The sequence below is a fragment of the Ovis aries genome, chromosome 17 (assembly GCF_016772045.2).
Source record: "Ovis aries strain OAR_USU_Benz2616 breed Rambouillet chromosome 17, ARS-UI_Ramb_v3.0, whole genome shotgun sequence".
In the NCBI taxonomy this organism is placed as follows: domain Eukaryota; kingdom Metazoa; phylum Chordata; class Mammalia; order Artiodactyla; family Bovidae; genus Ovis; species Ovis aries.
The window spans coordinates 19,539,715-19,566,119 of NC_056070.1; the positions used below are offsets into that span (position 1 = coordinate 19,539,715).

A 26,405-nucleotide genomic window follows, 5' to 3' on the forward strand; every position below is an offset into this window, starting at 1 on the left:
CATCCAGCAGGGTTAAGGCTCCATGAGGGCTGATAAGTTCTATGGCTGGAAAAAAACCCATCAGCCTTTGTGCAGGGAGCTGAAGGTTTAAGTTGCTTGAACCGGAAAGAGTCTGAAGAGGTGATTATGTTAAGCAAGTAATGTGTATCGGTAACATGGAATCAAATTATTAGGGTCAGTAACTTCCTGGCTCTCCAAGTGCGTTAAATGAAGACATAACATGGCATTTGTGCCGGATACTTCATGATGCCGCGTGGTGTCAGTGCTGTCCGGTCGTCTGTACTTCACAGCATGTCGCCTCTAATTTCATGGGATCGTCTGTGCTACGGCTTTAATAGATGCTCATGATCTTGAGCTTCCTTTGAACTCACAGCAGGGCAGTGCAAAACCATTATTGGAAGCACTTTTAGGCTTTTTGTGTTATGTACAAAATTATTATTGCCATCATTTAGAAAGGTAGATATATCCTGTTCCCATGCTTCCAATACTGTACACTAATTTGATGGTAAGGAGAATTACTGAAGGGGAAAACACTGAACGCAAAAGACCTTTTTGGAAACTAGTTTTAGAAAGGTTGTCAAGCCAAGTGAATTAGTATTTGAAAGGCATTTGAAAAGCCAGTGGATCTCAAAGTGTGGTACCCTGGCCAGCAGCACTAGAATCACCCAGGGAGGTGTTACAGATGCAAATCCTCCTGAATCAGAAATTCTTGAGGTGGGCTCAACAATCTGTGTTCTAACAAACCCTCCAGGTAGATGCGTGCTCCAGTGTGGGAAACACTGCTCTAAGATCTATGCAGTGAAAGAATGGGACAGACCCATGTGTTCTGGGGCAGAGCAGTAGACACCACAAATGTAGTATCTCCCCTCGTGGACCTCATTAAATTACAAAGGACTATGTGGAACTTCACCCAGCTGAACAGAGCCTGTAATTATCCATACCGTTTCTTTCTTGCTTTGAATGAGCCTGCTATTTTCTTTGGTCTCAGAGAAGTGGCTAACAAGAGATGACTAATAAGCAACTCCTGTGTGCATTTCAGAACCATCCCCCTTGCAATATGTATATCCATGACCGTCGTCACTGTTGGCTACGTGCTAACAAACGTGGCCTACTTCACAACCATTAGTGCCGAGGAACTGATGCTTTCAAATGCAGTGGCCGTGGTAAGTCTAAGCTGGGCTAATGCCAGTTTGAATTTAGGCTAATGAATTGATGCAGTTTTATAGTTGTTCCCTCCAGTGGAAAGTGTTTTGGTAATTTAGTAATTTTTTTGAACTGAATGATAATGAATATTTTAAAAATTTAGGACATACCTTAGCGTATTCCATTTAACTAAGCTACAGCTATAGCTACAGCCGTAGCTGTTGATACAACTACAATCCTATACGATTTCTGTTTTATTAATTTCATGTAAAATATGTCCACATATGCCAGCTTGAAAACACATTTCCACACACACACATTGAATAGAAGGCATTATTCTTCCAATGTGTCTTTAAGTACAGGTGGGCAGTTACTGAATTTAAATGAATTCATTTGGGGGATATGCAAATTGCAATTTATTCTGTACTCTTCCCTGTTTAGACACTTTTTAAATGCTAACTTAAAATCTTTCTCCCACAGTATCACTTTAGAATTTCCAAGTAGACCATATGCATCTGTTTTTTTTTCCCCTAGTATATATATCTTTTTGAATACTAGCTCCTAGGATATTATTAATTTGGGGGAATAGAGTTATTCAAAGTTAAACAGATGTCATTTTTATTGTACTTCTCAGAATATCACAGAAGCTAATGTGTATTTTAACTCCTGAAGAAGTGGATACTTATAATTTCACAGCATTTTCCAAAATTTATTTGACTTCAAGACCATCTTTTGCTTCCAGAGGTCATGTTATGGGACTGCTCTTCTGTGACACAGACTTTTTGGTATAAAAACTTAGCTAGTAAGAGAGCACTCATTCATGACCTTGTAACAATGAAGGGTGGAAAAAAAGAACTTTCCGCCACTAGATGTCAGTTCCTTTTAAAATAGTCACTATTACCTCATAATAATCATCTGCAGGGAACATCCACAGGGAACAAATTATCCCATTTCGTGAACCTATGTATGAGTTCACTGTATTGAAGAAGACTTTGCCCACTGCTGTAACTTCTACCAGACAACCAAATGCACAGAGCTTTCTGATGTCAGGTCGTCATCTCATCTTACTAGACAAAGGGCAGCACTTAGTCTCTGAGCGTAATGTGGTCCATTAATTACATAGCGCCAGTTGCTCAAGGACAAGTAAAGAATCCCACATCTTTTTTTTTTTAATATATCTTTCATGAAAATTTGCAGTCTTGCACATGCCATAGAATAAAAGGAAATGTCATAAACTTCGTTCCTCCTTTATATTTTCTGTGACTTGATTTCCTCAGACTTGTACTGGTATTCTAACCTTTTAATAAGAAACTACAGAAGGAATTGGCAGATACCTGAGAGGGTGGGATTGACTTGATAAACAGAGATGCAGCTGATGTGATTTTTCTGGGGCAAAAGATTTTCAGAATGGTTCTTATCTATGATACACATATTAAGTCATCACTTATTTCTCATCACACTTCTAAGTCATAAAACTAGGATTGGTATATGGAATAAGTATCTGCAACACTCCTCAGTCTGCCTTTTTACTTCACTGTAAATATGTGGCTTTCCCGACTAAAGAGAAGGTATCATACAGAAGGATTTCTGTCTCCAAAAGGAGAAATTCTGAACTGAGCTTTTTTTTTTTTTACTTCCCAGAGTCAGAGACAATAGATATCATAGTTGATAGATTTGATAAATGGATCACTGCTTTTTGAAGGTAGAGGAAAGGTGCTTGTTTAGACTGTTGTCCATAGTTTTGTAGCAAGCAAGGCTTACCTGCCTTTGATTATTATCCTAAGAGGTTAGTCTGACCCTAACCCAAAAGAAGGATTGTAAAACACACACGTATCACCAGGTGAACAGAGAGCCATGGAGCGAGTTTGGCCTAAACTGTTTCATTTTATTCTACTTTCTGGCAAAGCATTAATTTGCTCCCTTCTGCCTTTCACTAGACCTTTTCTGAGCGGCTCCTGGGAAATTTCTCATTAGCAGTTCCGATCTTTGTTGCCCTCTCCTGCTTTGGCTCCATGAATGGTGGTGTGTTTGCTGTCTCCAGGTGAGTGAGTTCAAGCCTTTCTAGAAAGGCATTTCTGTTTTTGAGATGGGATGTGATAAGGGTAAGTTTAAGAAGAAAAGAAATAGTGCCTCCAAACCTGCTGTTTTTAAAGTGACGAGCGAGATTGAAGTCTTCCTCAGCATGTCCTACTCTGTCCATTAGAGGGCACTGCTTGTCTGCTCATAGCCTTCTCTGAAGCCAGGCATCGAGGGTTTTTTTTTTTGTTTGTTTTGTTTTGGATGTATGTCTGTAACAACAGCATTTTATATCTAGTAATAAAATCTTTGGTTTCTCTAAAGAAAAGATGACAAGAAAAAAAAGTAAAGCAATAGACACAAGAAATCACCATCCCACCATCTGCATCCCTTTTGTTTTGTTTCATCTAGAAATTCCTTTTGATTTAATATGATGAAAACCCAATCAGATAAATATGAATATTTGGTGTGTGTGTGTATGTTGTTTGACAGCACACAGGTAATAATAGGAACCTAGAACTAAATTCCCTACCAGCTATGTATATGGGGGCACAGCTGTACTGAGTCGGATGTTGCTATTATTTCTCCTCAAGGAATCATATTTTGGCAGATATTTATAAAAATCAAAATTTGATTTCTCGTAATGTACTCTACTTTAAAAAGCAAAACCTAAGTAATCACCATTTGGTGAAAAGAAGGTGCAAGTTTTCTCTTAGATTTCTGGATTTTCCCCCTTGGAAGTGATCAATTATACATTTTTCTCCCATCAGGTTATTCTATGTTGCATCCCGGGAGGGTCACCTTCCAGAAATCCTCTCCATGATTCACATCCGGAAGCACACTCCTCTGCCAGCTGTTATTGTTTTGGTAATGCATATTAACATGTGTATCTAGATATAGCCTCAAAGGACAGGTTAGTAAGGAGGATTTCTTTCTGTTCTCATTCATCTCTAAATTGGCTCTCTTTGTATCATGGAAAGAAGCAGGATGCTTTTCATTGCTTCCCTTTATCTAGTATGCTGTGCTGTGCTTAGTTGCTCAGGTGTATCCAACTCTTTGTGACCCCATGGACTGTAGCCCTCCAGGCTCCTCTGTTCATGGGGATTCTCCAGGCAAGAATACAGGAGTGGGTTCCATGCCCTTCTCCAGGGGATCTTCCCAACCCAGGGACTGAACCTAGGTCTCCCACATTGTAGGCGGATTCTTTACCATGTGAGCCATCAGGGAAGCCCAAGAACACTGGAGTGGGTAGCCTATCCCTTCTCCAGGGGATCTTCCCAACCCAGGAATGGAACCGGGGTCTCCTGCATTACAGGCAGATTCTTTATCAGTTCTGATGCATGTCTGATGCTTTGGAGCAATAACCAAATCACTTCTCTTTCAACTTTGTAAAAATTTGTGAAATGGAAGGGAAATGATTACCTGGGCTTTTGCAAATGACTTAGAGCCTTCGCAGAAAATGGTTTAGAGTAAAAAGTCCTAATTCTACTTATTGAAAGTGGAGCTAAAAGCTACAGTCCCCAAATATCCAGATGTCTCATCAGAGGCCCCATATGATGAAACACATACAAATTTATAGAAAACGTCAGTGAAATCCTAGACACTGAAGTGATTCTGTGCTTAAAAGTGAGACTTTTGAGGGCAGCCTAAAGGGAAAAAATAAAAGCACCACAATTTAAACTGGAGCTGTAGGATTCTTTATGCAGAGAAAAAAGTATTTGCAAATGTGGGATACAGAAGACTATGTAAGGTGTGCAAGTCTTCAAATCCTCATTGGCAATGTTATATTCCTTTTTATTTACTATTTTGTGACATTTTTCTCCGATGGAATCTGCTGTCAGGACCACCATAGAATGCATTGAAGCATCTTCCCCCCCCCCCCCACCCCATGAGTTTCATTTGTTTCAAAATGTCTCCTTGAAATTTCTTTGTCAAGTATGTTTACTCTGTGTGGCATCTGGAAGTTTACGTCACTTTGGAAACAGAATGTATTTATTTGGTGAAGAGGATTTTTCCCCTTTAAGCTTCCGCTATCAGTCATGCCGTCCTTGGTATGTGCAGCTGGAGAGACTTGCTATGCTGATCTCTGCGCTTCATTCTTTTCTGTGGTCTTGAGGGTCATACGAGGCAGGCACATGGGGAAAGGAAGTGTGGGGAAAGAAAAGTCATGTTTTGCATTCAGGAGACCACGCAGTCACCTAGAAGTGGCTGTCTTTCCTGTATGTGCATAGCCAGGGGCTCACCAGACACCATTCACAGAGCTTTCTGTAAATTTTTGTATTGGATACACTTTTAATTTTCATTGTTAGTTATTAACCATCTCTGCCCTCTGGATCTTTAAATTTTGAGTTATTGAGTGTCCTGTGTTTTACTCTTGGAAAACACATTCTCTTAATGAAAAACAACAAAAAATAACACATCCATGTATGTGTGTATGTAGGAGTAAAGAGTAAGATATAGCTAGGAGGGTAGTTGAGTATAGATTTTAATCACGATCCTAGTTAACCTGTGAAAATAGTCATTTGGAAAATACAATAATATTGTATAGTGATGTCATTGCTTATTATCATGTTTGTTCCCTTTTAACTCACTGAGTGTGATTTTTTTCTTCCTTCCCCCAGCACCCTTTGACAATGATAATGCTCTTCTCTGGAGACCTCTACAGTCTTCTGAATTTCCTCAGTTTTGCCAGGTGGCTTTTTATTGGGCTGGCAGTTGCTGGGCTGATTTATCTTCGATACAAACGCCCAGATATGCATCGTCCTTTCAAGGTAACCTCAGCAATCTTCATGGGTTTACATAAATCTTCCTCCTAATATCTGGTCCTCTCTTTGTCATAACTTGATGATGAGAAGCTTGGGCAGAGGGCAGAATCCTCTAAAATAAAACGTTTAACTCTTGCAGGTAATGCCTTCATATGGGATTTATTTTAGTTTGGAAAAAATGGTTGATTAGCTTGTTTGTGATGTACAGAGCTTTGTATGTCGCACTTTTGAAAAGGAGTATTAATATTAAATGGTCGTTACACTGATTTTTCATTAATGTGCCTAATGATCTGATACATTCAAAGTATAGACTACTCTTTTATGCTGAATAGTTGTGGACAATCATGCTGAGAAAGAGTGAGGCAGATACATATGAAATCATCACTAATTAATACTCTAAAAAGGAATTATTGTTATTTAAGAACTAAATCATGTCTGACTCTTTGTGATCCCATGGACTGTAGCCTGCCAGGCTCCTCTGTCCATGGGATTTTCCAGGCAAGAATACTGGAGTGGGATACCATTTCCTTCTCCAGAGGGTCTTCAAAAACCAGGGATCAAAACTATTTCTCTTGCATCTCCTGCATTGGCAGGCCAATTATTTATCACTAGCATTACTAGGGAAGCCTCTAAAAAGGATGCTGCTTTTCAAAAAAGGCATTTTGAGTATTCTTGAATGTTATGACTTGTTACATTGGCCCTTTTCTGCATCATGCACTCCAGAAGTAATAGAGATGTAAAATACTTAAGAAAGTGAAGATGTCTGAATTTACCACTTAATAGAACATCCATTTACCATAACGATGCATTTCCTTTTGGGAAGGCTGACGAATATGCTTCTCATCTCCTTCAGCCTTGAATGTTCATGGTTTGATTTGAACTCACTATGTATTTGCTTTTAAGAAATAACACAGATAATGTTGTCCATCATGTTGTCAGCATTTTTTTTCTAATTATATTCATTACCTAATGCTAGCGACATCTTTATTAGTGGTTGAATAGGAGTTGGCCTATTTTATCCCTGTCAGTTCATATTGTGAATCTCCAACAGAAAATCAATATGCACTGAAAGGCTTTAACATGTAACAAGCAGCCTGTGCTCTTGGCTCTACATTAAAGTGGATTCTAATCATAATTATCAAAGAAGCAATCTTTTACAATCAGAAACATAAATCATAATGGTACTTAACTAGTAAAATAATTCAAACAGAATGTCTCTAATGAAACACACTTATTTATCCTTAGATTTTGTTCTACCCAAAGATTTATTTTTAATTTAAAGGAGTGTTTTCAAATCAGTATCTGCTCTGTGCCCTACTCAAGAGATTTTCGTAGGAAGGTAAGTGGGATGGTGCCTGTCACCTGGTCACGTGATCAAAGTGTATCACCTGATCTCATGACTGCAGTGCTCAACTCGGATCTACCTTCTGTCTCCTAAGCCATGCTTGAAGTGGTTTTCTTTTTTGCTATGTTCCAGGTGCCGCTGTTCATCCCAGCTTTGTTTTCCTTCACGTGTCTCTTCATGGTGGCCCTTTCCCTTTATTCAGATCCATTTAGTACAGGGATCGGCTTCATCATCACTCTGACTGGGATTCCTGCGTACTATCTCTTTATTATATGGGACAAGAAACCCAAGTGGTTCAGAAGAATGTCGGGTAAGATTTTTAAGCAGTTTTAGGACCTTTGAGAGACTGTGTTGTAGAAAGTCCATCTCTGCATACGTATATGATACATACCTTAAAGTCTGAAAATACCACTTAGGAAACTGCTAATTTGAATATATTACTGCATTCTAATGAGAACTTGAAGAAGAAAAGGCCGGAAGGATTTTTAGGGTAGAGTCACTGAATCCTTTGAGGGTATTTAGTTTGATTTTCTTTAATCACTTCTTAGAAGAACAAATTTTTGTATAGAATTTTTATAAGCAGTACTATAAACAACCTAATTTTTCTACTGAATCCTTCACTTACCTAATTGTTTTTATCCTGGGCTGAATGCACTTTATTGATTCTATATGATAACACACTAATTAATGAGTGGTGTGAGATTTGGTGGGAGGTCATGTAGAGTCTGAAAAGTTCTCAAGTATCATGATTTCTTTTATTATAATATTGCCCAACTGGTGAATCATGGAGAATCATAGGAACAGTAAGAATAATCAAGAAAAGAAGAGCAGTTGACAATTACTGAGTAATTTCTATGTGTTAACATACAGATATATAACCATATTTAATCCATAATCATATATATAACCATATTTAATCCTTATATCAACTTTCTGAGCTAGAAAAAAATTATCTGTATTTTATAGATTTTGAGTTATGATATGGAAGAATCCATACAACCAGTTCCAAGTCATGAAGATATTAAGTAGGAGACCTAGAATTCCCACTTGGGCAGATTTGCACTTTCCAAAAGTCATCCTGATGAGAGGGACAAAGAGAATGGAACAGAGAGCATGAGGCTGAAGACATTCTCAAGAATAGTGATTAGTGGTTATCACAGTAATCCTGACAGAACTGAGAAAAGTCTGAACACAGGTGATGTTGGCAGGGTCCAAAGGAAAATGAAAGATATTAAAGATGAAAAATCAGCAGAGCTTGGTGAGCAGGTGTGTTGAGGGAGGAGAAAATATAGGAAATCAGTAGGTAGGAAGAGTACTTAGGAATAGCCTCTGCCAAAAGCCATCAAAAGCCTGTCCCTCCGTCAGGGGCTAGGAGACTCTCTCTTACATCACCGTCTCTTTCATTCCTCCACAAGAGCCACGTGTGAATTTGTTGATTTCTATACCCAGATGGGACAGCCAGAATGCAGGAAGATGTAGCACTTTTTAAAAAATGTATTTCTCTTTGACTGAAGGATAATTGCTTTCCAATATTGTACTGGTTTCTGCCATAGATCGACAGGAATCAGTCATGTTGTACGTTAGGTACAAACATGCCCTCTTCCTCTTGAACCTCCCCCATCTCTCCCCACCCCTCTAGGTTGTTACAGAGTCCTGCTTTGAGTTCTCTGACTCACACAGCAAATTCTTTCTGGCCATCTATTTTACATATGGTAGTGTATATGTTTCCATGTTATTAACCTGGGATTTGAAGCCATAGCTGCTGGACTTCAAATTCATGTTCTTTTTATACTGAGTGCCTGGGGGAAGAGAGAAAGAAGTAAAAAATTATATCCAGAGGAGCAAATGTGTTCTTGCTGGTGAGTTTAGAAATCCTCTTTTGTTCTTCTCATTCATTTTAATTTACTTACTTTACCATCATTAATTTTTTAAAGCCTAGTGAAAAGTTCAGGGAGCGTTCTGGTAAAATTATTAATAAATAATGTCAGTGTTACTAAATATAAAAAAACAAACAACAACTTTGTGTACATTTTGCATCTCTACTGTGCTGCACAAACTCATTTAGAAGCTAGTCCTTTAATATAGACTTTAGCTACCTTTTATTAGCTTGGGATTTGATATCTTTAGACCTTATACTACTATTAATATCTGCATTTTGTTTCCTAGCTAGCAACATTCTTCCCCAAAGAAGTGTTACTATAAAAGTTAGGTTCTTCAGCGCTAACACAGGAACACTGACTGCCTAGCAGTATATTTAATCCTTGTTTCAGTGGTCAGATCACACTAGTTTTCTGTAGAATAGTTTTAGTAAACTTTTCTCTGCTGTAGGCAGTAAATAAAGAGTTTTTTTCTGAAAAAAAAAAAATTCCAAGTCCTGTTACACAATATTTACCATTAGGATTGCTTGTTATTAATTTTCAGAGTAGATGAGTATTTACCACTGGGAGGTGTTTGTCCATTTCAGAATAACTAGCTAAAGACAATTAAAATCCCTGAACACATGGAAAACCTTGAGAATTTTAGGAAGAGCAGGTTGCCTTAGAGTTGAACAATGAGAGAGATTACATGAGAGAAGGAGTTCCTTTTACTTTCCCTATTGAATAAACATTTTGTCCCTCCTGTTTGTAGTTAGCCAAAACGCTAACAAAACTTTCCTTCTGCTAACATGTGAGTATTTTCTTTCATTTCTTTGCTGGTGCATATTAACTACTGATTTTCCTACTTGCTCCTTCTTTGATGTTTTTCCGTGCTCATGTAATTTTGAAGTTTTGTTATTTTTCTGTCTCGAATAGCGTTTTGAACACCTCCAAGGACTCTAAATGTAGTGTTAGCCATTTGTGAAAGCAGCAGCAAGTAGTTGTCCCATAATGGTTATTTGGTTCTCAACAACGTCATTGAGTCTTACCAGGGAGCGTGGCAAATCTGCCTCTAAACTGCGATCATTATAACCTTTTATCTTTATAGTTGCCTTGAAAGTGAGTCTCCAAAAAGCAACAATCCTCCGTAATTTTGTTTGATTTTCCTCTTAGGCAGCATTCTTGTAGTAAGATAAAGAAAGTTCATAATATTTATTGCGGCTGTAGCAAGTATTTTCCTAGCCTTCGGCCAAAACAAAACACACACACAGACAACACAGCAGAGTCTGAACCACTGTCTCACCTCCTCTCCCAACTGTTTCTGTTTGGGGCGAGAGAAACTCAGTGTGAACTCAGAGGCCAGAGAGCCTCTGCTTGGTGCCCTGTGTACAGATTTAACATCAGATTGTTCTGTTGGGGAACATTCTTTAGCCTTGATACCATATTTTCACTCAAATATACATGAACAGATTAGCCCTGTGAAATGATAGTTTATCAAAACACATCTTACCGAGGATGCTTCATTAAAAAAAAAAAAAAAAGAGGTCGCCAGAACAGCATTCAGAAAACAGGGAGATAGACTGCTGAGTTCAGATAGCCAGGGAACTTCAGAACCGGAGGAGCTGAGTTTCAGAGATTTGATGAATTTCTGTGGCCACAGGATGCCAGTATTGAACCACGTTTCATTTAGCGTTCCTGGGATGAGAAGAAAAAAAAACGTGCTCTTAAGGGAACAGTCGGATGTGCAGAGAGCTTTTTTCCGCCATCTGTGACTGAGTGTTTAATTTTTCTGGATCTTTATTTATTTATTTATAGAGGCACGAGCTTCTCACCCAAGGAAAAAGGAACAGATACCCCACCGATGTAGTGAAATTCATGGAGCTAGCTAGAGCCAGCAAACACCAGCCAGGCTTCCCCACAGCCCTTTTACTTGGCTGCCTCTCTTTATCAGTCAAACCTCATCCCAGCTGAGACTGAATGGGATGACTGGAAGCTGATGCTTCTGGCTCCAGTCATGATGTGGAGGACAGCTGTATTTAAACAGAATCTTGAGTTATAGAGGGTCACACTGGGCAGCACCAGCAGAGTGACTGTAGTCCGTCGTGATGGACAGTGATTTTGCAAAATCAGAGTCCTAAGAGCGTAGTCTGCATGCAGTGTGTCGTGATCAGTTTGTTTATCGTATTTCACTGAAAGCTGCTACATGCATTTGACAGACTCTTCATGAAATCTGCAGTGCAAGCTTTTCAATGAGTTTAAGCCTGTCTACATTTCTTAGGAGGTCAAATCATCTTCACTGTAAGGGTGAAATGAAGCCAGGCCTGTGAACGTGTTTTGAAGGCTTTTCAAAAAAACATAAATACTGTTATTCTTATTATGATTTCTGGGAAAGCTTGGTTTTATGCCAATACTTCAATAGGCTTATTCACATTTGGCTGTAGCTCCTATGCTTGTACCAGGCATGATTGGGTAAATCAGATTTGCAGGGTCAGAAGTTGTTTCATCTGATTTCAGAAACAATTACTGAACATGAAAGGCAAAGCTAAAAATCCTACAATTGCTGTTTGGCTTTACATAACTAAAAATATCAAATGCAGACTCAGTGGCTCAACTTTATTTAAAGAAATATTGTGGGACTGATTTATCTTGAAAGCCAAAGACCTTATATGGGTAGGGATGCAGTTGGAGGCCACTGGCCTGCAGCTTTCCTGGACAATCAACAAGTTTTTGTTGCCTGTGTTTCTGGTAACTTATCCAAGAAATCATTGCCTAGACCAATATCAAGGATCTTTCCCCCTATGTTTTCTTCTAGGAGTTTTATGTTTTCAGATCTTAGATTTAAATCTTGGATCTATGTTAAGTTAATCTTTGTGAGTGGTATTAGGTATAAGTTAAGTTTCATATTACTTATTCGTTTATTTTTTTGGTGTATATATATATAGTTTTCCCAAATACATTTATTGAAGAAACTGTCCGTTCTCTATGGTGTGTTCTTGGCCTTCTTGTCAAAAATTAGTTGGCTGTATACATGGGAGTTTATGTATGGACTCTTCATTCTGTTCCACTGATTTGTAAGCCTGTTTTTATGACAACACCATACTCTTTTGATTGCTCTATTTATAATATGGTTTGATATATAATCAAGTATTGTAATGCCTCCAACTCTCTCCTTATCTTTTAGGATTACTTTGTGGTTCTAAGCAAATTTTACGATAGTTTTGTTTTGTTTTGTTTTGTTTTCCTGTGAAAAATATCAGTGGAATTGTGATTGGGATTGCATTGAATCTTTAGATCACTTGGGTTATGTGGACATTTCCCCAGTATGACCTCCTCTCAACCTATAAACACAGGATATCTTTCCATTGGTTTGCCTTCTTCACTTTCTTTCATTAGTCTTGTAGTTTTTAGTGTACAGATCTTTCACCTCCTTGGTTTTATCTATTCCTAGGTGTTTTAATTTTTGATACAGTTGTCAGTGAGTTTGCTTTCTAATTTCTCTTTCAGCTAATTGATTGTTAATGTATGAAAATGCAACTGATTTCTATGTGTTGGTATTATATCCAGCAATTTTACTGCAATTCATTTATTAGTTCCAATAGCTTTTTACTGGTCTTTGGGGATTCCTATATATAAGATTGTCTGTGAACAGAGATTATTTTACTTCTTCGTTTTTGACATGGACATCTTTTATTTATTTTTCTGCCTAATTGCTCTGGCTGCTGCAGCTGCTAAGTCGCTTCAGTCGTGTTTGACTCTGTGCAACCCCATGGACGGCAGCCCACCAGGCTCCCCCGTCCCTGGGATTCTCCAGGCAAGAACACTGGAGTGGGTTGCCATTGCCTTCTCCAATGCATGAGAGTGAAAAGTGAAAGTGAAGTCGCTCAGTTGTGTCCGACTCCTAGCAATCCCATGGACTGCAGCCTACCAGGCTCCTCCGTCCATGGGATTTTCCAGGCAAGAGTACTGGAGTGGGGTGCCATTGCCTTCTCCAAAGGTAGAACTGGCTGGTAGAACTGCTCTGGCTAGAACTTTCATTACTATATTGAATGCATCCTTGCATTCCAGAGATAAATCCCCCTTGATCTTGGTGAATGATCCATTTAATGTGTTGTTGAATTTGGATTGCTAATATTTTGTTGAGAAGTTTTACATCTGTATTCACCAGAAATATTTGTCTGTAATGTTCTTTTCTTCAGTGTCTTTGTCTGTACTTAGTTTCAGGGTAATTGTGCTCACTCAGTTGTGTCCGTCTCTTTGCAATCCTTTGGACTGTAGCTCTCCAAGCTCCTCCGAACATAGAATTCTTCAGGAAGAATGCTGGAATGAGCTGTCATTTTCTCCTCCAAGGGATCTTCCTGACCCGGGGTTCAAACTTGCATCTCTCACATTGCAGACAGATTTTTTACCACTGAGCCTTCAGGGAAGCCCGTCAGGGAAGCCATCAGGGAAGCCAGGCAATGCTGGCTTGATAAAATGTTTGGAAGTGTTCCCTCTTCTTCATATTTTCATGTTATTGATTTGTGTATTTTTGTCTCATCTTAAAGAACTCCTTTTAGGATTTCTTATAGGACATGTCTGATGGCTACAAATTCCCTCAGCTTTTGTTGGTCTGGGAAAGTCTATCTCTCCTTCATTTCTTCATGATAGCTTTTCTGGGTAAAGTATTCTTGGTGGTAGTTTGTTTGTTTGTTTGATTTTTTTCCTCTGAGTATTTTGGATATATAATCCCATTCTCTCCTGGGATCCCAATCCCAATCTCTGTAATATTTCTGCTGATAAGTTTGCTGATGGTCATATCAAGATTCCTTCATATGTGATGATTCTTTCTTGTCTTGCTACTTTCAAGATTTTCTCTGTGTCCCTGATTTTTGAGAGCTTAACTATAATGCATCCAATAAAGATCTCTTTGGGTTGAATCTGTTTGGGAATCTTTGAACTTCTCACACCAATATGGCCATATCTCTCCCCAGATTTGAAAGTTTTCCCCATTATATTTTTAAATAAAATTTTTGCATCTCCTTCTCTTCTTCCAGGATTCCCAAAATATGGATATTCTTTCTTTAGATCATGTTCCGCAGTTGATATAGGCTTGCTTCTTTTTTATTTTAATTTCTTTATTCTCCTCTGACTGTATAATACCAAGAGATCTGTCTTGAAGCCCACAGTTTCTTTTGAGCCTACATGTTGAAGCTATCACATTTTTCATTGCACAATCCAGAATTTCTTGATTTTTTAAATGATTTCTATTTGTTGAATTCCTCATTCTCTTCATGGACTATTCTTGAGTTCATTGACTTGTCTGTGTTCTCTCATATATCACTCGGCTTCTTTCAAATCATTACTTTCAGTTTTGTTTTGTTTTTTTTTTTCTTTCAGTTTGCTCACAGACCTCCATTTACTTGGGGTCAGTTACTGGAGTAGTATTGCATTATTTTGGTGGTGTCATATTTCCTTCATATTTCTAATGGGTTTGTTCTGATGTTTATGCCTTTGAGGTGAAGTCACCTCTTCTGGCCTTTTCAGACTGGCTTCAGTAGGGAAAGCCTTTCCCCTGGAGGTGGCTGTGAGAGCACTTGCTGGGTGAGATGCAGTGTCTTTGGTTCCTGAGGAGGCACAGTGATTCAGCCTCCATGCTACCCCACTGGCTGATCTTGGCCAGAATAGGGGATCTTTTATGCCTAAGGCTACAGAGGACAGGCAGCAGATGGGGCTATTAGTATCTTCAGAGTCTGAGGTTACTCTTTGCCTATATGGAGAGGTCTAGTTGAGGAGACCCTCTTGGTGCTTGGTCTGATGTGCTGACTCGCAGAGCTATATTGGAACTGGGGTCATAGGACCAGGCACACATGGACCTACTACAGTGCCAGGGCCCTGGAGCTTAGGCACAGTTGCTGTGGGCATGGCACAGGTGTCTAGGGTGTCGACATGTGCATATAGCTTATGGAACTGACACTTGGGTTTCACCCGCTCTCTGCTGTGACTTGTGAGGAGGGGAGGGGATATGGCAGTGACAAGGGCCCTGGGATGACAAGGTGCACTGGTGGCTTGGGCTCAGAAGGCAGAATGCAGTAGTAGTGCCGCCTTGGAATGGTAGGTTAAAGTCTCAAGTCTCCCCCCACCCCTCCCCACCATGCAGAGCACTCACAGGATGGCAGTGGTACACCCCCAGTGGTTGTTTGTTAGAGCTATGTATTGAGACTCCGGGGAACTGGGCACAGGGCGTGGTAGCAAGGCCCTGGCAGCGACAGCTCAGAGCCTCAACCTGGGTTGGGAGGTTCAGGGCAGTGGTAGCCTGGTCCCAGTCTTGATGGGTCAGAGCCCTGACCTGAAACCTGATGGGTAGCCCCCTGGCAGTGATGGTTCAAGAGCCTCAATCTGGGATAGGGGTGAAGCTCAGGGTACCGGCAGCCTAGTCCCAGCAATGATGGATCTGAGCCTTAACCCCCCTGCCTGCCAAGGCAGGGCTCAGGACAGGAAGGTTGCCTTGGTAATGGTGGAGCAAAGCCCTAACCTGGGACTGGGGTGGGCAAAGAACAGTGGCGGCTCTGGTCTCATATGGGGAGGTGCGCTGTGGTACCAGTCTGTGAGAGTGGGGCACAGCAACAACTGGGACCCTTGAGGGCAGGTCTCACCTCGGCAACAGCTCCAGCCTCTGGGAGTAGATCCAGAGCCCAGAGCCTTGATACTACAGACTGCTCCATCAGCTAGGGTCAGCATCACTGAAGACTGAGATACCCTTGTACCCAAAGCTGCTACCACCCACGATGGTGAGGCTTGCTGTAGCCCTTCTGCTCTCCTTCTCCTCATGTGGTGATCTTCCTCTGAAAGGATTCCTTCCGGTGCCTAGCAGTTCCCTCCAGGGAGATGGGATAATGGGAGCAAAATGCTTCCTTTATTTTCCTATGTGGCCATCCTTGATTTTTGAGCTCGCCTTGTTTTTTGCTACTGCTTCTGTATTGTCTAGAGCTTTGCCTGAGATGTTTTCTTCCATTTGTATCTGTTTATTGTTCTTGGTTTTCTCTTTTGGTTTGCTTGGTTTAGGGGGAGAAGATAAGCATCCCTGCCCTCTGTCTTGCTGATGTCATTCCCAGGTCCTTCATTCTATTGATGAAGCAAATGAGGCCCTACCTAGGAGATAATGTATTTGCTCAATAATATACTACAAGTTGAGACTGGAAATTATATTCTGATTTTCTGATTTTGCTGCAGAATGGGATGTACTCTTGTAGGTGCAAAAACAACAAACCAATTTTAGACTTAAGATGAAGTGTAGTTTTGAGCATTTATTTATACCTTGGTCCTATTGTCTCAAAGATTTTCAGCCATTTTATTCATGGTTCATGAATAAAAGTCTTTATCTGAAAACAAAATATTAATGTACTCTTGCTGAGAAGCCATCATAGGAAGTTACAGAGGTGACATGTAAATTAATTGAGCATGATAGGATTCTAATGAAATAAATATTTCTTGAAAGTGCTCAATATTCAACCCCAAATAACTTGCATTTTGTTGTTTATATGTATTTCTGATATCTGTGCATTTTAAATTTCTCTTCTTTATTTCTTTGTAGACATTATAACCAGAACATTACAAATAATACTGGAAGTTGTGCCAGAAGAAGATTGCCATAAATTATGAATTAATGCATTTGAAATCTTGGCATTCAATCCTTGGCTTTGTTTCTGCCCAAAGGCTGAAACAAACAAACAAAAAAAAACGATCTTCACTCCATTTTATGAAAATCCAGAGGATTGCAACTTTGGGGATGGACTAAATGAATTGGTTATTTCTATTTAATTTTCCAGTGTTTTCAAAGTGGTTACTAAGAAATTTAGTTATTACTCCATGTAGGTCTAGAAAGCTGATATGCAGATATACCATAAGTTCATACGATCATTGAATTCCCTATACCTACCTGTTGAAGTTAGGGAAAAGACTATAGAATGTATAATTACTATAGTTATCTTTGTCTGTAAGATATCTATGGCTAAGAACCTTCAAATTGAAGACTGAGATGTTTTCTGCATATAAGGGTTTTGTAAAAACAATTTTTATATGCTGTAGATGACTGTACTGTGAAAATTGTTTCTACTCTTTTGGGTAAAGAAAAGTGTGTGCCATCATTATGGACAGTGGAAAGAAATTTATTTTACATAGGCATAGCATTGCTTCCCATAGATACCAACTTAGATATCCTTCATGTTTTAATGGATTATATCCAGAACATTTTGAACAAAGAACAGAGAGGGTATGCCTAATTTTAATGAATCCATTAAAGAAGAGCTTCTAGGGGTTATTGTTTAGGAGGCAAATTCAGGAATTATGTTTAAGCAAAAAAAATATCCTTGAGAATATTATGTTAGGATTTTTTTATTCATTCATTATCAGGAAGCTCTATGGATACATGCCATTTTGTTTTCATGGTAGCCTAATTGATCAGGAGAGGATGTAGCACCTTTCTTAGAGTAAAGCAATAGTCAGTTTGGTATTAAATTCTCTTAAGCACAGTCATGTGTTTCACTAATATTTATTCTTTGATAAATTTATCTAAATATGTGCATTTTAAATCTTCAAATTAACAATATCAACAGAAGACAGAAATCACCAAGAGAGAAAATGTCCAAAATATATTGCCCATATCTATAGTTCTATATATACATTGTTAGTGATTCTGAATAATATTTTAATTTCATAGCTGTTTTTACATGGTGATGAATTTTGACAGTTTGTACATTTTCTCTTTGGGCAAAACTGCCCAGATCAATTAGGAAAAGGCATGCAGGAGGCTTGTGTTCAGTCCCTGGGTTGGGAAGATCCCCTGAAGAAGGAAATGGAAACCCACTCTAGGAGTCTTGCCTGGGAAATCCCACAGACAGAGGGGCCTGGCAGGCTACAGTCCATGGGGTCTCAAAGGTTTGGACGTGACAGCATGCATGCATGCTAAGGAAGAAATGTCACTGCTAAATAAGATTTACAATTGATGTTTCTAAAAAAGAATTTCATTTCTGCACTTAGGATTAGTCAGTAGTCTCAGTAATCTCTTCACCTTAATTATCATTCAACTTGTGAAAGAGGTATCTAATAACAAATTCACTGAAAGAAACTGCATGCAGTGTGCATATTCAGACAGGTATTATTATGCTAGGTTTAGAAAACATTGTGGAATTTTCAAATAAGAATAATATAATGAAATTTCTTAACTCTTACTTGCGTCTTGGATTGAATAGTCACAGCTAGAATATTTTCCATTCTTTAATTTTTGTCCATTTGAAAAAAAGATTTTTGGAAAAATTATACTGATTAAAATTAGTAACAGATATTGAGTTCATAGGCAGTTGATAATAATTTGAGGCAATTACAATTCATTAACTTTCAGTTAATTTCAATTTCAAATTTTAATTAATTAAATTTCAATTTAATATATATCTGAGATTGAATTTTTTTGCCCAAACCTAGTGTTTGGGTCTTTAAATGAATTTATAAACATTCCTTCCTTTTCTCTTACCATTGGTTCTTAAAATTGGATATGAAATTTATACTTCTTATATCCACTTGTCTACGTCTCTTCCCACTAAATAGTTGCTAAAAGTAAAAACAAATTTCTTGTATACTATTTTTTCTAGTCTAGGCCCATATAATCTAAACCAGCAAACTCTTTTTTTTTCCCCAATGGAAAAAAATAATGGTGAAGCATCATGGAAATTTTGTATACTTCTGGATTATTCCTGTGGAGAAGGTAATGGCACCCCACTCCAGTACTCTTGCCTGGAAAATCCCATGGACAGAGGAGCTGGTTAATGTGCTTATATAAACAGTGACAGATAGGTCTCCTCATTTTAATTTTTCTTTAGTTTTGGTTCTAGGTTTTCTTTTAAAGGACCTCCCTGGTGGCTCAGATGGTAAAGCGTCTGCCTATAATGCAGGAGACCCAGGTTCGATTTCTGGGTTGGGAAGATCCTCTGGAGAAGGAAATGGCAACCCACTCCAGTACTCTTGCCTGGAGAATCCCATGGATGGAGGAGCCTGGTGGGCTACAGTCCATGGGGTCACAAAGAGTCGGACACAACTGAGCGACTTCACTTTCACTCTCTCTTTTAAATATATCATTATACAAATTGATTAGATTATACATTATTTACATCATTTTAAAAAATGATTTTATCATTGTTAAATTTCTAATTATAATGACATTTAATTTTTTTAATTTTTTTTAAATTTTATTTTTTTACTTTACAATACTGTATTGGTTTTGCCATACAGATGGAAAGTCAGTTAACAATTTATTTTAAAGTGATGATTAATTTGTATTTCTACTTATTCTTAAGATACATCATGACAAGACACAGGCCTTTTGTAATCATTCATTTAATATTCACAACATTTATTTGGAATGGTTTTATGTCAAGCAGATTCTAGTTTGAAAACTCCCCTATACACTTTTTTGTATATGTGTATTTTTATACTAAATAATTTTTTCTCATATCTTTAGGAAAATTTTTTCTCATATATATTTTTTATATATCGAACTTTTGCATGTGATATATTTGTACCAATGTACATTTTCAAATGTTTAGATACATTTTATCAGTTTATTATAATGCAAAAAGTGTAAGTAGCCAGTATAGTTTACAGCAGCTAATATAACATTTTCAAATGTTCTGCCTTTTTGGAACATAGATTCTCAAGTGTTTAATTATGAATTAAATAGACCTAGTAATGACTTCCAAAGCTCAAGCAGTCTGATAGACAAAATGGAATGACTCTTCCTCACACAATTATGAATATTTCAGTAAAAGTTTTTGACCTCCTTTAAAACATATTGGATTATTTTTCTGAGATTTTTTTCTTCTATGTCATGAAGAAAGTTGACCATTATAAATGGTGTCTTGGTCAGCTAGAAGTAAACTCCCTTCTTGTCTTACATTAGGAGATTAAAGATTTGTCTTAGAAAAGATGGCCAAACATAAACAGTAGGTGTGTATATATACACATTTGCATACGTACTTGTACTGTATCTATCCCACTTGTGAGGTGCAAAATTAGGGCAGAGTATTAGGCTACATTAGCAGTTCATGGCGGTTTCTCTAACACTAAGATAATATACAGTTGAAGCAAGTTTCTAGACTGTTTTGTGTGTCTGGTACAGTTGTTTCCCCACTGCTATTTGATAAATCAACAAATGGTTAACATGAGTAAAATTACATAACTCAATAGAATTCTATGTTGAACTGAATCAGTTTTCAGGAAACTCATTATCTCTAGTATTTGAGATGTATGTAATGGTAACTGAAAAAGGGCGTACCTTTGACCTGTAGCTGATTTCTTACAGTCAAGGAATGGGTTATGAAAAGATAGAAACTGATAGAGAGTAGCAGGAAATGAAAGACAGTATGTGATTGGAGGTAGCAATATTTTGGCCTAACATTATGCAATATACTCAGAAAAATTTGTAAAAATTAACTGCTGTACACAGATATCCCCCAAAGCTAATGAAATGTAATGTTCAGCGCCTGTCGCTTAGACATGCCTTTGTTAGGGTCCTGTATCTCATTTTGCATTAGAAAGTTTGTATTACTTTTCTTGAAGAAGATTGGCAAAATTATATATTTATTTCAGCCCTACAAAATCCGCATCTGTCCCTGTGAGAAAGAACAAGGGATTCTCATTACTTATTCTACTAGAAATAAGCATGGGATATTTGTTGATATATTTTTAAGGAATATAGTTGTGAGTTAATTGAATTATATCTTTGTAACTATAGAGTGGCTTTCTCCTAATACATATTGTATGTAATATATAATGAGAGAGTTGCACTTTTGACATATTTTATGTGTCAATTCTGAATGATAGGAAAACAATGAATGAGATTTTAATTGTAGCTCTTTTTCTTAGTTTGGAAAGAAATATGGAAATATTTGAGATTTGAATGCAGATGAGTCAAGAAATTTGATTTTAGTTAAACCCTGCTTCATTTTACCCTGTGTAATATGCTGGATGTTGGTATCGATCATGTTTACAGAGCTACATTTCCCGACTTTCCTAACCATTCAAAGTCAGGAATCAAAGCATGTCATTGTGTAACTGATGAGAAGCTCATGGTGGATGTAAATTAGAGTAGATAATGAGTCATTTTGACAGTTTCTGTTTACATTATTTATATATAAAATAATTATTAGGGCTTCCCTGGTAGCTCAGTGATAAAGAATCAGGATGCAGGAGATATAGGTTTGATCCCTGGGTCAGGAAAATCCCCTGGAGGAGGGCCTGGCAACCCACTCCAGTATTCTCGCTGGGAAAATCCCATGGACAGAGTTTATTACCTATAAATGTGTTTTAGGTTAATTTTCTGATAAACTATTTTTAATGTATCTCAATATATATAATACATAAAAGTGTAACCTCTAGGTATTTTTAGTACTGTACTTAGGAAGATCTTTTAATAGCCAATTTTGAGAGAGAATCTTTTCTTCTTTTTGTTGCATTTACAAATTAGTTGACATCTAAAAATAAATGCTTGGCCTATTTTTAGACCTGATACAAATTCACAAAGGTATTCATCATGGTCTCACAGCAAGTTCATCAATTTTCCATATGTTGTGAGATATTGTCACCTCATCAGGATAAGTGATATTTTTGAAGCATTTCTCTGCTCCTTTTAGTTAATCAGTGATTCTCTTTATTTTTATTTTGACAAGTTATTTTCAAAATAAGAGTGAGCTTTAATTTAATTTTATGTAGTTACTTGATATTCTTAGCATGAAAATACCACTTCGGTTAGTTGTAGGTACTTAGGAGTCCCCCGCCACCTTCTCTTTGTTACCATTGGCTTTAAAATATTGATGGAGGATGGTTACAGTCCCCAAATAGTTATCTGTTACCTGTGTGTGTTTTGGCTACTTGGACCAAGGGTACATTTATAGTATCAATAACTGCCTTAACAGTTTTGTAGATAATCTCTCAAGAAAGAGAAACTGTGGAACATTAGATATCTGGGAGCCCATACAGATGGATGCACTGGTTTGAAAGTGAGCATACATTTTTCCCTCAACAGACACACTACTGATTTTTATTTTTAAAAGTATGACTTTCAAGTGAATTAATTTTCTTGGTAGAAGATTTGCTTCCTGAGTCCTAGCAAGGACTCTTGTTACCTCTTGTTGAAGCCTCTAAAGGGCGTGTTGAAAGCTAGAGAGAGAAGAAAAAAAAGACCAATGCACAATTGTTTATCTCATTTGCAGTAGTGACTGTATTTGAGTACTTTGTGCAACAGGGTATTTTGCACAGCATCTTGTGGGAAAACAGTTTAGGCCTTTGGATGTTACAGCTGTGTAGCTGGTTGGGTTTGAGAGGCCTGACTTAAATGAGGATTGTGAAGTTAGACTCAGCTTATTTCTACTGATTTTCTTCTGTGCACGCTTGGAAACACATTCACAGTGCACTAAGAATGCGACGCAGTACGGTTCCCTGGTTTGAGTTTGAACTGTCTTATTTTAAAGGATTTCTGAATTATTTTTTCCCTTACATTTCTCCTTCATTCCAAATCTTAACTCACTGACTAATGGACTATAAAGTAAAAAATACTTTGGAAAAGTAAAACACAGATTGTTTCAAATGAATGTATGATTATAATAGAATAGAAATTATCTACATTAAACTACTGTGTATGCCAGTTACTTCAAACACTACCACACGGCACTTTTTAATTGCTCTGGAAGCAGTTATATATATATAACTATGGTTTTCACACAAACCACAAGAACCCTTCAAAGATTTTAAGTGGTCTAGAGTTCTTTCTTTCTTTCTTTTTTTTTTAAAGCCTGGGATTATTTTGATCCTCTTTTTGGAGAAATTTTTTATCTAATGGTTTTCCCTTGTGAATGTTATTACTACTGTTATAAATCTAGAACTAAGCTATTGATGCTTCTATCTTGAAAACAGGGTTCATCTTTTGACAATATCCATGTTCTAAGAATGGCATATCACTCTACTCTTGCTTATTGTGAACACAGGCATTTGCCCCAAATTTTTATCTTTTTGTAGATGGATTATAGCACTATGGTAATGAATTTTCAGTGGTACCTCTCAGTATTTGGGGAACTTTGCAAACATAAGCATTGGATGTGTTAAAAAAGAACAAAACGCAAAAACATCGCTTGTTACCAAGTAATGCAGTGTCTTCTCTTAGGGTGGACAAATGTGGTGTAGAATTGTTTCACTGATGCTACATGTTGATCACCTGCAGTTTTATAATAAGTACAAGTCACAAAGAGGAAAAACAAAGGACTTCTTGTACTGGATGCTTTGAGAACTTAATTTTCCCTAGTTTGCTATCAAAGTTTGGATGCTGGGTTTTGTTGTGCTTGGTTTTTAGTTTTCATAGGGTATATTAGATGGTAGCAATGCACTGGGAGAGGTGGTTTTTACGTATTGACTCAGAATTCATTTCATTTTGAATCTTTCATGTTGTCTTTTGTATGTATAACTGTATCGACCCTATAAAAAATGGGTTTAGTGAGTTTTGTGTTCAGATTTGACCTGGTAACAATAATTTCTTTTTCAACTATCAAGGGACAAAAAATATCCATATGTATTGGTATGGTCATTAACATATTATTAGGTACTATATGTGAATGTATTTAAATGCCTTTCATAGTCTCTGGCAAGAATCAATAATTTGCACCAAGGGAATCAATTTAGCCCAGTGGGAAAAGAGTTCAGTTACCCTGGAGGGCTGTGTCGGCAGCTGTCTCTTTGACCTGGCTTAGATTGTAATGAATAGACCAGCCGGCCAGCCTAATCCATTAACTTGAGTCTGGAATGTATTCCCCAAGACCTTGGAATGTTTCTCTGATGGGAAGAGGGAGGGAGGTGGGGTTGGCCTGATGCTCTCAAGTAGAAGAACAAGAAGTCCGGCAGAGGGGGAGAGCCTCACCATTCTAACGGGTCCTCATCTGTGGCAGCGTTTCTTCCTCTTAGCATTGTGCTTGTGAACCTTGGCAAATGGGATTGTGTGTATTTTATACACATTTTAGACAATATCCATTGATAAATTCTGAAGGTGCAAAATTCCTTTTCTGCATCTATATTCCAGGATAATAGAAGTACTGAGATATTTATGACAATACACACGATGCAAAGGGGCTTGCGTTTGTGGATTGTGCAGTGCTTCTTAGGATTCTCTGGCACCGATACCTATACCAGCATGTGATATGTGAAATAAAATGGATTTTTCTACAGCTTAATGATTGCCCTCTGGGGAGAGTTCTGGTACAGCAATCACACTACCAGATGGTGTTTATGGGCTATTTGTGTAAGTGGTAAGATACTATGAATTAAGTGTGCTTTCATCTGGTGGAAACCCTTGATGCGTGTGTTTTCTTGTGGAATAAATTTTGGTGCAATATGATGTCACTCAGTGTTGCATTGCATTTATTTCAGTTGTATTTATGTACATGTATATCTGTCATGCTTCTGGTTCAAACTTTGCGTACATATTTTTGTACATATTTTTAGTAGAAAATACCTTAAATGGAAATTAAATAAACATTTGATAGTTTACCTAATACAATTTATGCTGTGTTTTTATTTAGCATACATTTTTAAGTGTACATTCCATTAAATGGAAGGTTTTGGTTTTAATGATTGGATTTGTCACAAATTACATAAATTTGTTGGAGTGTCTCACTTCTAAACAACTTCCTATACTAAACCCTGAAAGTGGCGGTGAATTCAGCAACACTGTAGACATTCTTCCTCATGGCCTACATTTGTCTGTCCTCTGCCCTGAAATATCTAGCGACTTCTCTCTTCCATTTTTGCCTGTCCTAGTTCAGTCCTCTTATTTCTTGTGTCTTAACAAAAGTCTTATCTCCTGTCTATCTCTAATTCAGCCTCACATGTTTTCCCCAGGATGTTCTTTCAAAAACACAGCAATGCTAAAAATCCTCGATAGTTTCACACTTATTAATTTTTTTTCCTCGGTGGGTAAAACCCATACTTCTATATAGCATGCAGTATTTTCCATAATTTGCCACATTTTTCTCCACCTACATATGGCGACCTCCATATTCTCTGCCACAATATTAAATGCCTTTTTAGTAGTCTAACAAAGAGAAAGATGCCATGATTTCATCTGACATGGTTGAAACAATGTAGGGATTCTGCAGATACCTACAGGAATTATATTATCCCCCTCCCATTGATGTATTCTATGCCCAACATAGCATACTTCTACCCAACATTCAAGTTTGAGTATAAAAGTCACTAATTCCAGAAACTTCTTCCAAGTTGGGTTAGGATCTGACTGCCGACCATGTTCATCTTCTGCAGCACACTTCTTTAGTGGAACTCATAGTACAGCATTGAAATTGATTTTGCCCAGTTCCTTTCTCTGCCTGGATTCGCAACACCTAGTTATCTTTTACTCAACTGAAGTGTAGTAGGCACTCAATGTTTTATTTGATTTTTATTTATTTATTTATGCCCGTGCTGGGTCTTCACTGCTGTGTGCAGGCTTTCTCTAGTTGTGGCAAAGGGGGCAACTCTCTAGGTGCAGTGAGGGGGGATGCTCTTAGTTGCAGCGTGCAGGCTTCTCACTGCAGTGGCTTCTCTTTGCTGCAGCACATGGGCTCTGGGGCATGCAGGCTGCAGTTGTGCCTCGTGGGTTCCAGAGCGCGGGCTCAGTACTTGTGATGCACTGGCTTAGTTGCTTCTTGGCATGTGCAGTCTTCCTGTACTGGGGATCGAATTCATGTCCCCTGTATTGGCAGGTGGTTTCTTTACCACCGGCCCACCAGGGAAGTCTTCAGTGTTTTATATTCATACATTCAATACATGAACAGTAATGGTTATTCATTCATTAGGTTTCAAGGTAAGGTTATTTTTTCTTTTGGAAGCACTTTGCATTACCTTTAAGCCATCTCTTTGATTCTGTGGAATTCTATGAAACGTCTTACCTTCAGAACATAAGAAAAGTGGAGAGTTTCAGCCTTTCTTCTCTCCTCTTTCTTTCTACACCCTCCTGCATTGCTAGTTCATGTTGCTACGTGGGTCTTGAACAGAAAAAATGGCAATGACCTACTATGAACTCATCCCATGAAAAGATATTTGAGTTCCTATAGTCTTGATAAGATATCTCTTTCATAACAGTAGCATGAAACAAATAGTGGTCTGAAATAGCAGAAGAAAATTTATATCTTTGATGATTCAGCTTCTCTTTGAAGTAGACACAGGAGACTGAGTAGCACTTTTTCCTAATATATTTTGGGAGAACAATAAGAA

At 37.9% G+C, this 26,405-nt stretch overlaps 1 protein-coding gene and 1 non-coding gene across 10 annotated transcripts in view; both read left to right on the forward strand.

Moving 5' to 3' along the window:
- Nucleotides 1-26,405, forward strand: part of SLC7A11 (solute carrier family 7 member 11) — a 393,259-nt gene that overhangs the window by 67,578 nt on the left and 299,276 nt on the right. For 7 of the 9 annotated variants that reach the window (XR_009596822.1, XR_009596820.1, XR_003591971.3 and 4 more), the window contains exons 7-11: nucleotides 1,040-1,163; nucleotides 3,081-3,184; nucleotides 3,930-4,026; nucleotides 5,781-5,930; nucleotides 7,402-7,579. Coding sequence is in view for 3 of the 9 variants with exons in the window: in XM_060400588.1 (XP_060256571.1) it covers nucleotides 1,040-1,163; nucleotides 3,081-3,184; nucleotides 3,930-4,026; nucleotides 5,781-5,930; nucleotides 7,402-7,579 (653 nt within the window). In the remaining 6 variants the exon portion in view is untranslated. 9 annotated transcript variants of the gene reach the window in all.
- TRNAY-AUA (transfer RNA tyrosine (anticodon AUA)) lies at nucleotides 19,007-19,078 on the forward strand. Its single transcript has one exon. It is a non-coding gene; the product is annotated as a tRNA-Tyr (tRNA).